General features: G+C 42.8%; 1 protein-coding gene across 29 annotated transcripts in view; it reads left to right on the forward strand.

Annotated features, from left to right (window-relative positions):
• The window catches only part of LOC105614203 (ATP-binding cassette sub-family C member 4-like), a 264375-nt gene that overhangs the window by 21645 nt on the left and 225921 nt on the right, over positions 1–16809 (forward strand). For 28 of the 29 annotated variants that reach the window (XR_009595281.1, XR_009595282.1, XR_009595283.1 and 25 more), the window contains exons 5-11: positions 1145–1234; positions 2270–2433; positions 3558–3683; positions 5058–5307; positions 11130–11231; positions 13348–13437; positions 14986–15177. Coding sequence is in view for 26 of the 29 variants with exons in the window: in XM_060394611.1 (XP_060250594.1) it covers positions 1145–1234; positions 2270–2433; positions 3558–3683; positions 5058–5307; positions 11130–11231; positions 13348–13437; positions 14986–15177 (1014 nt within the window). In the remaining 3 variants the exon portion in view is untranslated. Of the gene's footprint in view, positions 1–1144; positions 1235–2269; positions 2434–3557; positions 3684–5057; positions 5308–11129; positions 11232–13347; positions 13438–14985; positions 15178–16809 lie in introns of those variants that run through there. The other variant, XM_060394632.1, reaches the window with a different exon arrangement.

Raw genomic sequence — 16809 nt, forward strand, 5'->3', positions numbered from 1 at the left:
CCGTTCTTCTTCTCTCTGGGAATCTGACTATTGTAGGTACCTCTGTTAAGTGGAATCATACAGTGTTTGTCGTTTTGTGTGTGTGAGGCTTATGTCCTGTAGCACAATATCCGCAAGGTTCATCCACGTTGTAGCAGGTGTCAGAATTTAATTCCTTTTTAAGACAGAATAATATTCCATTATAGGTCTGTACAACATTCTGTGTATTCTCTCATCTGTCAATGGACAGTTGTTTTCAACTTTTAGCTATTGTGAACATAGCTGCTATGAATATGAGTTAAATTGTCTGTTCAAGTTTGCATTTTTAGTTTTTCTTGAGTATATCCTTAGTAGTATAATTTCTGTATTGTGTGATAATTTCAAGTTTAATTTTTGAGGAACTTCCGTATTCTCTTCCATTGTGGTTATATCATTAAACCATATCATTATTCTCACTTGATCATTGGTTTTCTTCTTTAACTTGAGGAGTAAACAAACATTTTTATAAAGTATGACACTTTGTTTGGATCAGTGGCTCCAGTTGGTGATCTGTTGAAGCAGTTCCTGGTGTCTTTCAGCTTCCTCAGAACTCTAGGGCATTTTTCTTACTAAATAAAGGGATTGTGCTACATGGGTCGTGGTTTTTGTAAATCAGCAGACTGGCATTAAGAACACATTTCCTCACAGGAACAGTGTTTTGAACATTATACTTGCTCATTTCAGAATGAACAAACTAAGCCTGAAGTGTTTAAATATTGTCACCCACAGAATTAATGATTGAGTCCAGATTTATAGTCCAAGTCTCCAAATTTCCTTCCTTAAATCAGCCTCTCTGCTCTCATCTAATTTGGCTCAAAATTACTTAGTTGTCTCTTAAGTGTAAACTTACACCCTTTACCCTTCAGACAGGTCCAAGTTCACTGAAATAGGGCGTTGATTTTGCTTCTACCTCCTGCTCCTCCCTTTGCCATCCTTGCTGGAGGGGCTGCCGCCACACTCAGGAGTTAGAGGCTGAACAAGGGTCCCTAGAGCCCTGCTGTCAGGGATCATCCTGCTCGTGCTGACACCACTCAGGACCCCAGAACGCATGCTCCACTGTGTTATGTCTAAGATGACTTGGTATCACCTCAGGAATCCGGATCTCTGTCTCCCTCTCTCATTTCAGGCCCTTCGCCTGAGTCGCTCTGCCATGGGGAAAACCAGCACAGGCCAGGTAGTCAACCTGCTGTCCAACGATGTGAACCAGTTTGACCAGGTGAGCTGCCCCCGAGGGATCCTCTTCCACGTCCCATCCTTCTCACTGGGTTCAGCTTATTGGGATGCCAGGTGCCAGGGTTTGGTGTCAGCCAGGATTCTATTGAGGATGTAAGACAAAGTTTCTATTTCTCCAACTTTCATTTCTCTGTGTGCAACTTAGATGTAATTATATATATTGTTCTATAAATGAGAGTTTTGTTTTTCTAACAATAAATAGGCAGCAGTGTTCTTGCCCAGCTTTGCTAGTGTCCCTAGGGGTCCTCCTGGAGCGGCCCTTCTTGGTACGTGCTGTGGGTGTTGCTGAACTGTCCTCCTCCTCCTCTGGATGACGAAGGCCTGGTGGGAGGGATTGTTCTTTCTCCTGCACCTTGTTCAGTGCCTGCTGCATAGGGAACCTGTGAAGAATAATGCCAAATGTGTGGTCCCCAGCAAGACACAAACTCCTCTCTACTGTCCCCTCTAGAGTCTTTTTCCAACGCCAACCCAGGGCGTTGTAGCTGTTGGTCAGATCTGTGTTGCACTAGATACTTCTCTTTCAAGTATTCATTCATCAAACATGAAGTGAGGCCCCTGCTCACTTTCAGGGATGAGCAAAGCTTAGTTTTTGCCCTATAGAAGCCACAGGCTATCAGGGAGCTAAATATATAAGTAATTACTGGAGAAAGTGGTATGTACCATAATATAGGTTTTCCTGTGATGCCATGGTTCCCCAGAGGAGATGGGGTCTAAATTCTAGGACAGAGAGCATTTGGGGAAGCCCTGAGCTCCTCTGTGTTGTGGACAAAATCGACATCTTCCTTCAATGCTGCTGGTCTGATTCTCCCAGGACATCCCTGAAGCCAGCCCTGTGCTGCCCCTGAATAGCATCATCTGGGATGAACACGTGGATTTCTGCTTCAGCAGGTTTAAAACCCAGTGAGGTCATTGCTGTTTAGGTTCCTGTCTGTTCCCTCAGAGCTGATTGTTTCTACACTGTGTCCTCACTGGTTTTATTGCATGCAGTCCTAAGAAGGCTTTGTCTCTCTCTTTTAAGGTAATGATGTTCTTGCACTATCTGTGGGTGGGGCCACTGCAGGTTGTTGCAGTGACCGCCCTGCTCTGGATGGAAATAGGAATGTCGTGTCTTGCTGGGATGGCAGTTCTCATTATTCTTCTGCTTTTGCAAAGCTGCTTTGCGATGTCATTTTCATCACTCCGGTAAGAGAGACACTTCTTTTAAGTATTGACACTATGTAATTGGTAACATCACAGTCTGCTTGATGCTTTCGTTGAAAACAAGACAAATGCCTTGTCTGGTCTCTTCTTTGTGTAGGTTGTGGACCCTTCAGGCTTAGCCAGTGGAGGCTCCGGCCTTAAACTGAAGGCTGATCCTGAAACAGGAACAGGGAAGGCATTCACTGGCTCCTCTTGGCACCATATCTAAATAAGAAGAGTGTTCTTCAGCAGAATTTACCCATGGACAAGTTATTTAAATCTTTTTAAATAGTAATCTTGTAGGCCCGTTTCTCGCCACATATATTTTTGTTATGCTTGTGCTGGAGATTTTTCAGGTATTGTGTTAAGTTTCCATTAAGTTATAAGCACCCCCAGGGCCAGGCTGATCTCCGCTGTGTCTTTATGAAGCCCCATTCACAGCAGCACATGTGACAGAAAAGTGGCTGGTGGTGAAGAGCCTTCTGCTGCTGAGTTAGACCTGAAGCAGGTCCCAGAGGGTTGGAGGTGGGTGGTTGTCAGGTGATGGAGATAAGCTATTTGAAGCTCATTGAGCTCTTGTGTGTGTTGCGTGTGTTCCGTTCTATGCTTGGTGCCTTTCTCTATTTGGAATTCCATTTCCTGCCATTGATATGGAGAGAGGTTCCCTATCCTCCGAGACCCTGTTTCAGTGCTACCAGGTCTCTGAAGCTCTTCTTGTTCTCCTCTCCTGCTGGAATTAACAGCCCCATCTTTTCTGCTCCCCAGAACTTTACTCCTATTTTATTACAGCACAGCCACTGTCCTCCTGGTAGATTTGGGTGCTTTTCTACTTTTCCCTATCTGACTGTGACCTCTTTGAGCAGGTGGGTTGTATCTGACTCATTTCAGGTTTTCCTTAGCTGATGCTGCGTGTTCTCCAAGTTACTTCTTGAAATGGGCTGAGTGTTTGACTTCCTAATTGAAACCCTTTTCTCTGTACTCTGAGTAGGACCTGCCTGTGTTCTAAGTGCAAAAGGGCTGTAGAGGATGATTTGAGTCCTGGCCCCAGCCCCTGCCCACTCCTGCTGCTGCTGCTGAGGGAAGCTGGGCTGTGGTCACTGAGGCTCCTCTCACGTCTGTCCCCTCAGGAGTAAGACCACTGCTCTCACAGACAAGAGGATCAGGACCATGAGCGAAGTCGTTACTGGCATCCGAACAATAAAAATGAATGCTTGGGAAAAGTCATTTATAGACCGTATTACCAGACTGAGAAGGTAAGTGTGTGATATATCTATGTATATATCTATATCTATATCACTCCATATTTCCGTGCTTTATTCCTAGTCTACAAAATGCTTTTGATGTCTTAACAAATAAACTCTTTAATTCACCTTCGTTTTAAGGTGAGCTTAAATACTTACTATTCACTGCATCCCCCACATGTCGCTGGAGGGCTCAGTAGAATAGTGGAGACATCATTTAACCTACTCTTCCATTTACCATCTTCTCAAAGGAAAAAATATATATGCTTCTTACTTGTATATAAATGAAATTCTAAATAGTTCTTAATACCTCAAATCCTAATGAGTGATGCTTTTAAAATAGCATTTGAGACCGTGACATTCAAACTAAAATTGCAATTTGTGTTGATGGAGTACAAACCGGAAGATTGTAGAGGCAGGGTGTACTTGTATCGAGCCGAACTATGTGAATCACTGTTCTTTGTCATTGTCACGCTTAGTTGCTTGTTCGTGTCCAGCTGTTTGTGACCCCCTATACTGTAGCCCACCAGGCTCCTGTGTCCATGGAGTTTCCCAGGCAGGAATACTAGAAGAAGTTGCCATTTCCTCCCCCAGGGGATCTGCCCGACCCAGGGACTGAACTCGTGCCTCCTGCATTGCAGGCAGATTCTTTACCACCAGGAAAGCTCATGAATCACTATTATTCATTTCAATGGAGCTATGAAAATACTGTTCCTTTTGTTTTGCTTCATGTTTCTAGGATGTTTCTCCATCTTTCATTTAAATATCTGATGAGCATTTCTCTGACTCGACCTTGAAACCTCTGACTTTGCACTTTTGTGGGGGCCCCTCCCTCTGCTGAAAATACACTCACTTCTTCCTTCTACTCTGGCCTCCACCAAGCCTGACTGACCCCAGTTCATCTTCTTAGGGTCCATGTGTGTGTATGACTTGCCCTGACTCCACTGCTCCGAGTTTCACACTTCTGCTCTGGGCTCCCTTGGGGGCTGTGCTGACTGTCTCTGCCTATTGTCTAATTCTCTTCTCCAACACGTTCATGAGCCCCTGGATGGGACAGGCTGTGTCTTTCTGTGAGGAGCCTGGCCCAGGACTTCTGATTATGAATGTTTGTTGAATGAATGTTCAAACCCAGTCTGACTGATGCAGAATGTTTGAAAGTATGACAGTAAGCCTCCTTTCACTTGAAAGATTGAAGTGGTGATGCAGTGTGTGGTCCTGGTGTCAGAGAACCCCGAGTGTGCGCTGTGTAGTGTCTCCATGAGGTGAGGGATGGTTTATCTTTCTGTGTCCACTCCCTAGAAAGGGGCCACTCACACACAGGGCACTGAATCCATGTCTTGTATGTTGACACTTCTTGTAAAACCTATATCCTACTCTCTCTTACAGGAAGGAAATTTCCAAGATTCTGAGAAGTTCCTACCTTAGGGGCATGAATTTGGCATCATTTTTTGCTGTGAGCAAAATCATGATTTTTGTCACCTTCGTCGCCAATGAGCTCCTTGACAACCTGATCACAGGCAGTCAGGTGTTTGTGGTGGTGATGCTGTTCGAGGCTCTGCGGTTCTCAAGCACCCTCTTCTTCCCCATGGCTGTCGAGAAGGTGTCAGAGGCCGTTGTCAGCATCCAAAGAATCAAGGTTAGGTGAAAAATAACTTTTTAAAGTTATAGGCAGATTTTTCCTAAAATGCCTCCTTTTATGTGGTGTCATTGTGTGCCGGTTAGGTGAGATTTAACTCTTTCAGTGCCAAGCTGGCAGTCTTTCCAAAATGTATGTGTTTCCCTCTTTTCTTAGGTAAAATATGTTAAAAGTATCATAAGACCTATGCTTCTTTAGGGGCAGTAGTATAAATAAAGCCTCACAGGCTCTTGACGTTCAGTGATGGCTGCTGGACAATTAAAATGTCCGAAAGCAGGAGACACAAACAGATTGCATCTCCTGTGCTACATGGAATGACTAGGCAGCAACCGTACACAGTACCGGGGTGAACAGGATTCCTCTCTGGGCCAGGAGGGGAGGAACTTGCTGAGAAGTCCTATTCCCTGGGCGGGAAGAGTGACCTCAGCTTCACCTAGTATTCTGTGTTTAAAACTAGATTCTTTGTGCCATAGATAATTTCCTGCTGATGTCTGATCTCTGTATTTTTGTTCCTATCCTTATTTTGCTTAGTGTCTAAGCTTGTCTCTAGATTCCTCCTTCCTTTCAAACCTGTGATTCCCACCATACCTCCTGTCTCCTTTACCACTGTCTCTAGTCAGGGGTAAATAATTTTTATCATGAAGACAAGGGCCTTACACACAGTAGGTGCTCAAGTATTTCTGTTTAACATGAAGATTAAATGGGCTCTGTGAAAATGAATGATTTATTATGACCTCAAAGGCCCAAGAAGACTCTATTTTTCTCTAAGAGAGGAAGGGGGACCCATGGTCTTAGCCCTGAATGGCTCCAATAGGATTGCAAACGATCTCAACTTCAAAGCACTAGAAGTCTTCAGTGACTTTTCATCCAGTTAAATGTGTCTCTGAGGTGATATTGTTCACAAAGCAACTTTAGGTTTCCCATTACCAGCCCCTGGGAAGTCAGTCTTTGTGGCTGCAGTTCTGATGTTTATACTTTTCTGCATAACCTGTTCTGGGTCTGCTGGCCATTTAATTTCAGCTCTTTCATCAAACTGAGTCCTGGAAAAAAATCCAGCCAGCACTTCTGATGCTTTTAGGAGCCGATCATGTGTAGAATAGGGTCTCATTTAACCCTTGGAAGACTGACATCTGTTCCCCTCAGGACTATTATTTGTGGACAAGTGCTCACTAAATTGAATTCTTCACTTGGGGAGTAATTTTCTTTTTCTTTCTTTTTTGTTTGAAAGTGAGGGATTTCTATTCTAATATACACACAGTCAGTATTGATATCTTGGTTACATGCTCAGGTTGAAACTGTATTTGATTCTGTCTAGACTGAATATATAACATATACATTACTCTCCAGGGCCCTTGGTCTGTTTTAATCAATAGAAATTGATAATAGGCCAGACGATAAATTTAGACAAGGCTCTTTGAGGCTTGTGCTACAGCACAAAATATGAAAACAAGAAACTGATGCCCCATTGATTCTTTGAGATGGGCGGGCTGGTTCCTTAAGTCGGGTGAGGGTAGGGGAAGCTTGGTCGTTTGAGCCACAGGGGTGACTTATGTGGTCTCCCCACCATCTTGTAGGTGCTGTGTGCCAAGATCATATGCAGTTCCCTACTTTGCTCCCAGCAGCTCAGAAACGGCAGTTGGCAGTTGGTGTTTTTTTGTCTTACTGTTTGAAATTGCCTTTGCCTATGTGCAGTTATATTTAGTCCCTTATGGTTTCTTTGTATTTTGTTGCTCAAAGACACATTTGTTCAGGTGCAAACGCTCCCATAAATGGTCCTGCGTCCCAGCCTGTCTCATCACCTTTTGCTTGTTGCTGTGTCAGCTTAGACTGTGTAAGGCTGTAGCCATGCAGTCAGTGGTTGGACTGATTTGAACAGCTGTACAGTCTGTTCCTTCCTTTAGCTGATGCCCACGATCGGCTGACTGTGCAAAACTCGGTCTTAGTTGGAGTTGGGACTGTATAAGTGCACAAATGATGTCGTGTCTCCTCTGTATGTGACTTGCTATCCTTCTGGGGATTCAGAAGTAGGAAGGGCAGTGACAGCTGGGGATGTGCTGAGCTAATTTCAATATGGCTAATATTTAAGAAGGGCTGGAAGGATGGGTGGAGTCAGTACTCAGGGTGTCCAGGCAGAGGCCACCTGTGGAGTGTGGACTTAGGTGCTTTGGGTCACTGGGGGGTGTTAAGCTTGTCGACACTCTCAGAGGGGCTGTAAGGAGATCAGGAGGGAGTTGTCTTGGGGTCGGGTCAGTGATGTTGCAGAAGGAATCAGAAAAAGAAAAGCTGCATTATTGAGATGACTAATGGTGAACGAGATTCTAAATTATGTTTTTTCAAGGGGAAAAGAGAATTAGGAGAGAGATGAACTGTTTCAGAACAGATGAGAGCTGGTACCTGGCTGACAGTGTGGGAGATGGTGTGGAGAGAGAACTCAGGCTGTGGTGGTTGAAAGCCTGCCAACGTGCCCTCAGACCACTGTCTGTCCATCCTGCCTCCTTCTGGACTCAGGCTTGGGGAGGGTAGGAGTCATCGTGCCTGGTGCTAGGTTCTCAGTGAGCCTGGATGAGAGGAGGAGGGCATGAATGAACCACATCTCCCACCAGCTGGACTTTGAGAGAAATGCAAGAATCACGTCTTTCTTTTCCTGCAGAACATTTTTCACATTCAGTTTTGACCAGTTCAATGTTGAAGCTGAAACTCCAATATTTTGGCCACCTGATGCAGAGCGCTGACTCATTTGAAAAGACCCTGATGCTGGGAAAGATTGAGGGCAGGAGGAGAAGGGGATGACAGAGGATGAGATGGTTGGATGGCATCACTGACACAATGGACATGGGTTTGGGTGGCCTCCGGGAGTCGGTGATGGACAGGAAGGCCTGGCGTACTGCAGTTCATGGGGTCACAAAGAGTTGGACATGACTGAGTGACTGAACTGAACTGCCTTTGACCAGTTCTTCATTTTAAGTAGAAGTTTACAATCACATTTATGACTCTGAGGCATGATAGATGGGGTGTCAAGATGTTTAAGATAGTAGATTACTATTTGTGTGTTGTTTTCTTTCTCAAACATCCTCACATGCTTGTTTCAGTTTTTCCCCATTCAGTTCAGTTCAGTTCAGTTCATTTCAGTAGCTCAGTCGTGTCCGACTCTTTGCAACCCCATGAATTGCAGCATGCCGGGCCTCCCTGTCCATCACCATTTCCCGGAGTTCACTCAGACTCACGTCCATTGAGTCCGTGATGCCATCCAGCCATCTCATCCTCTGTCGTCCCCTTCTCCTCCTGCCCCCAATCCCTCCCAGCATCAAAGTCTTTTCCAATGAGTCAACTCTTCGCATGAGGTGGCCAAAGTACTGGAGCTTCAGCTTTAGCTTAATTCCTTCCAAAGAAATCCCAGGGCTGATCTCCTTCAGAATAGACTGGTTGGATCTTCTTGCAGTCCAAGAGACTCTCAAGAGTCTTCTCCAACACCACAGTTCAAAAGCATCAATTCTTCGGTGCTCAGCCTTCTTCACAGTCCAACTCTCACATCCATACATGACCACTGGAAAAACCATAGCCTTGACTAGATGGACCTTAGTCGGCAAAGTAATGTCTCTGCTTTTGAATATACAACTAGGTTGGTCATAACTTTCCTTCCAAGGAGTAAGCATCTTTTAATTTCATGGCTGCAATCACCATATGTTTTTCCCCATATGGGTTAGAATTTGGTTTGCCTGTGGGTCCCAGCATTACCAGTGGTAAAGCTGCTTACAGGGGTCATTCGTTTTTCTCTCATGCAAGAATCCTTGTGAGGCTCTGTATGGGTTTCCTGGGGCTGCTGGTATGAAGTACCATAAACCACATGGCCTAAAACCAGAGGTATGTATTGTTTCACAGTCCTGAAGGATAGAAGTCTAAAATCAAGGTGCCATCAGGGTCAGGATCCCTCTGAATACGATAAGGGAGCATCCTTTATTGCCTCTATTAGCTTTGAGTGGTTGCAGGCAATACTTGGCATTCCTTGGCTTGTAACTGCCATCACTCCAGCCTTTCTCTCCATCAGGTAAGCTGTTTTCTGTGTGTAAATCTGTCTCTCCATTTCTCATGAGGATTCCAGTCTTACTGGATTCAGGGCCAACCCTACTCCACTGTGATCTCACTTTAATTGATCACATTTACAGCAACCATTAAAAAGCAGAGACATTACTTTACCAGCAAAGGTCCATCTAGTCAAAGCTATGGTTTTTCCAATAATCATGTATGGATGTGAGAGTTAGACTATGAAGAAAGCTGAGTGCTGAAGAATTGAGGCTTTGGAGCTGTGGTGTTGGAGAAGACTCTTGAGAGTCCCTTGGACTGCAAGGAGATCCAACCAGTCCATCTCTGTGATGTTAGAGACTCAGACTCTTTCTCTCTTGTTACCCCACCACATGTGAGCTTGACCTGGGCCTTGGGGTGGAGGAAGGTCCTGGTTGCTGTCACTCTTCACTGACCTGGATTTGGTTGCATGGCTGCTCCTATCTGCTCGGGAGTCTAGAAGCAGAGGGCCTTCTTCCAGGCTGCCATGTGCAGCTAAAATCCAGGGTTTGTTACCTCAGAAGAATGAGAGCAGATTTCGAGGACAGCCAGTTGTCTCTGCCCCATCATCACATTTTCTGGACTTTGGGGAGTGGGAGTGGTCTAAGTTGTGTGTTCGGTATCTCTGCTGCTGCTGCTAAGTCACTTCAGTCGTGTCCGACTCTGTGCAACCCCACAGATGGCAGCCCACGAGGCTCCACCATCCCTGGGATTCTCCAGGCAAGAACACTGGAGTGGGTTGCCATTTCCTTCTCCAATGCATGAAAGTGAAAAGTGAAGTCACTCTTCTCATTGAATTATGTCTAGCATTTGCAAGGCAAGAGGGAATTTTCTTGTATGTGTTTGTCAGCTTTGTAGCAGTTTATAAGACCTTGTCTTATTCAGCTACTTTGCATCCATTAACTGCCAAGTGGTGTAGAAGATAACAAGTGGTAGGTACAGCCATTCCTGCTGCGAAAGAGAGGGTCACCGAGCAAGGACAAGAGACAGTGTTTGTGAAAAGATCCTTGAGAAATATTTTTTAAGGCATAGAAGCTTAAGAGCGTTTTCTTTTTAGAATGATGACTTAGTGATAGTTAATGACAAGTAGTGATATGGATTTGACACACATGAGGAGAAAAGCATTGTGTACAGGGTTTGCACTCAGGGTCTCTGTCGTTGGTCTTTTGTTCCCAGCCTGTCCTATGCCACCTGCTTCCTGACGGCCTGGGAAGGGCCTTCCTCTCTGTGTTATAGCAGTGTCGCATGGTGCTTGTTACATGGTGGGATTCAGTTAATATTTATGAAATAATTTCCTACCAGCTCACCTGTTTATTGTTGGTAACACAAGTAAAGCAATAAAAATGTCCAGCTTCTAAATGTATTGGAGTTTAAATCCATATTTTCTTCTTAGAGAGGAACCAGTGCACTTGTTGAGAAAAGTACAAAGATAGCTTCATGGCCAGGAACCATTTGTTTTATACATGAACCCACACACACACATGCAGACATGCTATATATATGTATGTATATGCAATATTATATATATGCTTTACTATATTATGTATTTAGATGTACATATACTATAATAATAGTATGTTACATACTATTTAATATTTCTTCTATGAACCAAGACCTAATAAAATACAGTTGTAAAATGATAGGTAGGTATAAATGATAGGTATCAAACTTTTTATTGCAAATTCCAGGGACGCAATTGTTTTGTTTGTGTTTTGTTTTTGCGGTAAAAAAAAAAAAATCTGTGTTTTGCCTTTTTTCTGTAGAACTTTCTGTTACTTGATGAGATATCACAGTGCTACCCTCATCTGCCATCAGATGGTAAAATGATTGTGGATGTGCAAGTTTTTACAGCTTCTTGGGAAAAGGTAAGAAACCTTCTCTTCCAAAATTGTGCCTGCAAAAGACAATTGTGACATAGATTTATTAGAAAACTTTGAGATTTTGCACATACCATAAAATGTGACTTTCTCATTTAGTGAGAATATGTTATAAAAATTCTCAGGATAGGAATAAGGTTTGCAATGGAGGAGATTAAGTGTAAAATCAGCGTGAGGCATTTGATATGTTGCTCTTTTTTTCATTTTCAAGAGAGCTTTCAGTGTATTAGCATGCGTTGAACTTAAAGCACGTAAATTATTCTTTTAATTTTCATTTTTAATTGTTTTATTATGGACTATATAAATATAATTATAAAATAAGTATTAATTGTTATAAATTTTATATAAAATTATAAAATTATAAAAATAATTATAAAAATATAATTTCCTGTGCTATACAATAGGATCATCTTAAACAAAAGATATAAAGCACAAATACATCTTTTCTTGAAAACCCAGATCTAATATTTTGGGCTGAATTGTGAAGTGTCAGCGCTTCAGTTGTATCTGAGTCTTTGTGACCCCGTGGACTATAGCCCAACAGGCCCCTCTGTCCATGGGAATGGATACCCACTCCAGTATTTCTGTTGTTTTTGTTCAATTGCTCAGTCGTGTCCAGCTCTTTGTGACTCTAGGGACTGCAGTACACCAGACTTCCCTGTCCTTCCACCATCTCCTGAGCTTGGTCAAACTCATGTCCATCCAGTTGGTGATGCCATCCCACCATCTCATCCTCTGTCATCCCCTTCTCCTCCTGCCTTCAGTCTTTCCCAGCTTTAGGGTCTTTTCCAATGAGTTGGCTCTTTGCATCAAATGGCTAAAGTATTGGAGCTTCAGCTTCAGCATCAGTCCTTCCAATGACTATGCAAGATTGATTTCTTTTAGGATTTATTTGTTTGATCTCCTTGCTGTCCAAGGGACTCTCAAGACTTTTCTCCAACACCACAGTTCAAAAACATCAATTCTTCAGCATTCAGTCTTCTTTAAGGTCCAACTCTCACATCCATACATGACTACTGGAAAAACCATAGCTTTGACTATGTGGACCTTTATAGGCAAAGTAATATCTCTGCTTTTTAATACACAGTATAGTTTTGTCATAGCTATTCTTCCAAGGAGCAAGCATCTTTGAATTTCGTGGCTGCAATCGCTGTCTGAAGTGATTTTGGAGCACAAGAAAATAAAATCTGCCACTGTTTCCACTTTCTCCCTTTCTATTTGCCATGAAGTAATGGGACCAGATGCCATGATTTTAGATTTTCGAATGTTGAGTTTTAAGCCACCTTTTTCACTCTCTTCTTTCAGCTTTCATCAAGAGGCTCTTTAGTTCCTCTTCACTTTCTGCCATTAGAGTGGTATCATCTGCATGTTTGAGACTGTTGATATTCTGTCAGAATTCTAGATTCCATTTTGTGATTTATCTAGCTGGGTATTTTCCATCATGTAGTGTGCATAAAAGTTAAATAAGCAGGGTGACCGTATACAGCTTTGACATACTCCTTTCCTGATTTTGAACCAGTCCATTGTTACATGTCTGATTCTAACTGTTGTTTCTTGACCTACACACAGGTTTCTCAGGTATCAGGTAACGTGGTCTGGCCTTCCCATCTCTTTAAGAATTTTCTAGTTTGTTGTGATCCACACAGTCAAAGGCTTTAGTCAATGAAGCAAAAGTAGATGTTTTTCTGGAATTACTTTGATTTGTCTGTGATCCAACAGGTGCCAAAAATTTGATCTCTGTTTCCTCTGCCTTTTCTAGTTCTAGCTTGTACATCTGGAAGTTCTCAGTTCATGTACTGATGAAGCCTAGCTTAAAGAATTTTGAGCATTACTTTGCTACCATGTGAAACGAGCCCAGTTGTGCAGTAGATGAAACATTCCTTTGTCCATATGGGTTAAAGTCAGCTAAAGCTGCCTCAAATCCCCAAAGAGATAAGATTAGATAAAGAATCTCCAGGACTCAGTGTCTTAAAATAGGAAAGAGAAAAATGTGGGTTATATTTTGCATATCAATTATGTTTACTATTTCTATCTTTTCCACTTTGTAAAACAATTTGTGTTACTTTATTGAAATGGGTACATTTTCATGAACTTTAATTTGTAGGCATCAGAGACTCCAACCCTACAAGGCCTTTCCTTTTCTGTCAGGCCCGGTGAACTATTAGCTGTGGTCGGACCTGTGGGCGCTGGAAAGGTAAGTTGTGATGCCTTTTGTCTGCTTTAATGCAACACCACAGCCCCTGTTAAATCCTCAGAGGGGAACCCAGAGCCGAGTGTGACTCAGTTTGACTCGAGTGTGCTAGAACAGCGTTCCTCTAGGTGTGTTCCACGGAACATTCATTTTACAAGAAGCTTTCGTGGCAAATAAATCTGGATAAACGCACAGTATCTTTTTCTTCTTGGTGCTTCACTTTGCCCAGTTAGGAACTGCTTGGGGGGAATTTGGATGTCTCAGTGAAGGAAATTATTTAAGTGACAACTGTTCAGGATAGACAGAGACAATGGGGACTTCTTTTCATCTTAGTGGCCCTTTCAAGAAGTCTGGAGGTAGTAAAGGCTCTTCCCGGAAGCTTTGAGCATTTCCTCGTGTGACTTGATGGGATCCTGTCGGTGCACGTGTAGTGAATGTTCTCCACGTGCTGGAGCTAAAGGTACAGATGTGAGCAAGGCTCTGACTCACTGCCTTTCAGAGGCAACCAGGTTCTGGAGTGAGACAGATATGCAGGCAGGTTATTTTAGCCCAATGTGATGAGAGCTCTGGTGGCATGGAGACACACATCTGCCTGATGTTGAAGATTGAAAGAAAAGGTGCACGTGCGCTTGGTCTGAAACAACAAACTACAGAAATCTAATGTGGGATGCAGCCTTCCCTGGTGGCTCAGTGGTAAAAGAATCCACCTGCCAATGCAGGAGACACAGTTCGGTCCCTGGCCCAGGAAGATACCACGTGTTGTAGAGCACCTAAGCCTGTGCACCACCACTGTTGGGCCTGTGCTCTAGAGCCTGGGAGCTGCAACTACTGAGCCCATGGGCTGCAACTGCTGAAGCCTGCGCATTAGAGCCTGTGCTCCTCAACAAGAATATCCATGCACTGCAATGAAGACCCAGCACAAGCATAAATAAATAAAATTAGAATTGTGGTATGGCAGAAACCAACACAACATTGTAAAAAATTAATGAAAAAAAAAAAGATCTAAAAATAAATAAATAAAATTATTATTTTTTTAATGTGGGATGTGTATATGAAAGGGTACTGATTTCCTCTATGATGGACTTTGCTCTGCAGGCACAACTCACTTCACAGTTCTTTCAATTAATCATCTTTGGATATATCCTTCGCACATAGTTTTTAAACAAGTGTTTGTTAAGCAAAGGATACCAGATGCAGGAACAAATGCACTAAACATCAGATATAGAAAATATACATCCTGCCAGGCTCTGCTAGAGAGGGATGTTAAACATTCTTAATTGTTCTTTGCTGAGAAGAATTTCATTTGGCAGATATTTGGGCAGAGTAGATTGTTTATACTATTAATATATCCCTTGTCAGTCATTATTTTCATTGACCATTAGTGTTATTTTCAATTTTTTTGTGTGTCAACTGTGAGGGCTGTGCTTTATTTTGTTTTAAATGAAAGTGTTCTGTTGTGTATCAAGCACCCGGGTGGGATCGGCTGTGCTGCAGGGCGTGTTCCATCCTGAGTGCTCCCTGTTCATATGTGTGTGTTGCCGTCTGTTGCAGTCGTCACTGTTATGTGCTGTGCTGGGTGAGCTGCCCCCGAGCCAGGGGCAGGTCAGCGTGCACGGGAGGATCGCGTATGTTTCTCAGCAGCCCTGGGTGTTTCCAGGAACTGTGAGGAGTAACATTTTATTTGGGAAGAAATATGAAGTAGACCGATATGAAAAAGTAATTAAGGCCTGTGCTTTGGAAGAGGTGAGTGATGACTTCTGAGTTGCATATACTTGAAATTCAAATGATGATAGTGTTGATTTTAATCTACAAGTTTTGTTAAAAGTTATTTTTAAAAAATGGATTTTTGAATGTTGCTTAATATTTAAGCAGGTCTTCTTGGTAAATAAGGCAGGTATATTTACATATGCTGCCGTTTGGATGCTTATGGGATAATGACACTCTCAGAATATATTATCTGCAGGGTGGATTGTTTCATTCTGTGAAGTTTCATTCACTTTCAACTATTTCTAAAGGAAAGTAACCAAAATTTACAAAAACAGAGAGCAAGGTATAATGACCCCTCATGTACCACCCTCAGCTTCAGCCAGGATCAACTGGTGGCCAGTCTTGCTGCATCTCTACCTCTGCCCTCTGACCTCTGCCAGCCTCACCCCACCCCATAATATTGTGGAACAAATCCTAGACCTCAGATTAATTCATCTGTAAACATTTCATTAATTTTCTCCATAGGAAAGCTTTTGGAAAAAAAATCACTACTTTATTTCACCTGAAAAATACCTCAAATTCCTGAATATCACCCACATGCTAGTCTGTGTTTACGTGTTGTTAGTCATTAGACTGAGAAATCTCCTGCACCACTGTTGGAATTCACATAAAGTCTGCTCTCTGCACCTGGTTGATGCCTCCTTGGTCCCTTTCAGTCTATGAGTTTCTCTCTCCACTTCATTTTTGACTTGTAATTTATTATTTAAGGAAACCGGAATACTTAAAAAAAAATTTTTTTAATACTGCATCATTTCACTGAGGGATATTATTTTCAGAAACAGCACTGAATTTCACAGAAAATGGTAAGATGAAAGGTTTACCTGTACCTTGGGATTTAAATAAGATTAGTGAATAAATGATGAGAACTAAACTGATAGGAGAATACAATTTGGCAAAAAGAAAGGAAAAAGGGTAAATAATGTTAAATACTATGTTACTCTCTCAGGTTGTAAAAGTCAGTGAATAATAGCATTAAAGGTCTTCCCCTGGGGTCTGTTCAGTGCAGTCTGGGCATCTGACTGTTCTTTTGTACTGAGAGGAAAAGACTGAGACAGATTTTCAAAGGTGTGGTGCTGAAGGCTCCAGACCTGCTTTGTGAGGAAGTAGTAATTCTCCTGGAACATTGGCTTGAACATCAATAGGTTGCATCAGGTGTGCGCATGTGTGTATGCTAAGTCACTTCAGTTGTGTCCAGCTCTGCGGCCCCATGGACTATAGCCCACCAGGCTCATCTGTCCATTGAATTCTACTGGCAAGGATACTGGAATGGGTTGCCCTGCCCTTCTCCAAGGGACCTTCCCAACCCAGGGATTGAACCCACGTCTCTTACGTCTCCTGCGTTGGCAGGTGGGTTCTTTACCACTAGCACTACCTGGGAAGCCCTGTATCAGGTGAGTAGCATTTTACAATGATGTGGAGAAACAGAATTGCTTGTTTAATGGGCTTGTTTCTTTCTTCTGGGTTCTTGTTCATGGGTGATTGTGTGTTTGTAGAAATGATGTCAAATTAGCAGGAATGGGATAGAATTTTGTTAAATGGTGTAGATACCATGTAAGAAAAGAAGGGAAAGTGAATGTAGAACAGTGAGAACAGTAGCTCCCATTTATT

Source organism: Ovis aries, chromosome 10, assembly GCF_016772045.2.
Source record: "Ovis aries strain OAR_USU_Benz2616 breed Rambouillet chromosome 10, ARS-UI_Ramb_v3.0, whole genome shotgun sequence".
Lineage (NCBI taxonomy): Eukaryota > Metazoa > Chordata > Mammalia > Artiodactyla > Bovidae > Ovis > Ovis aries.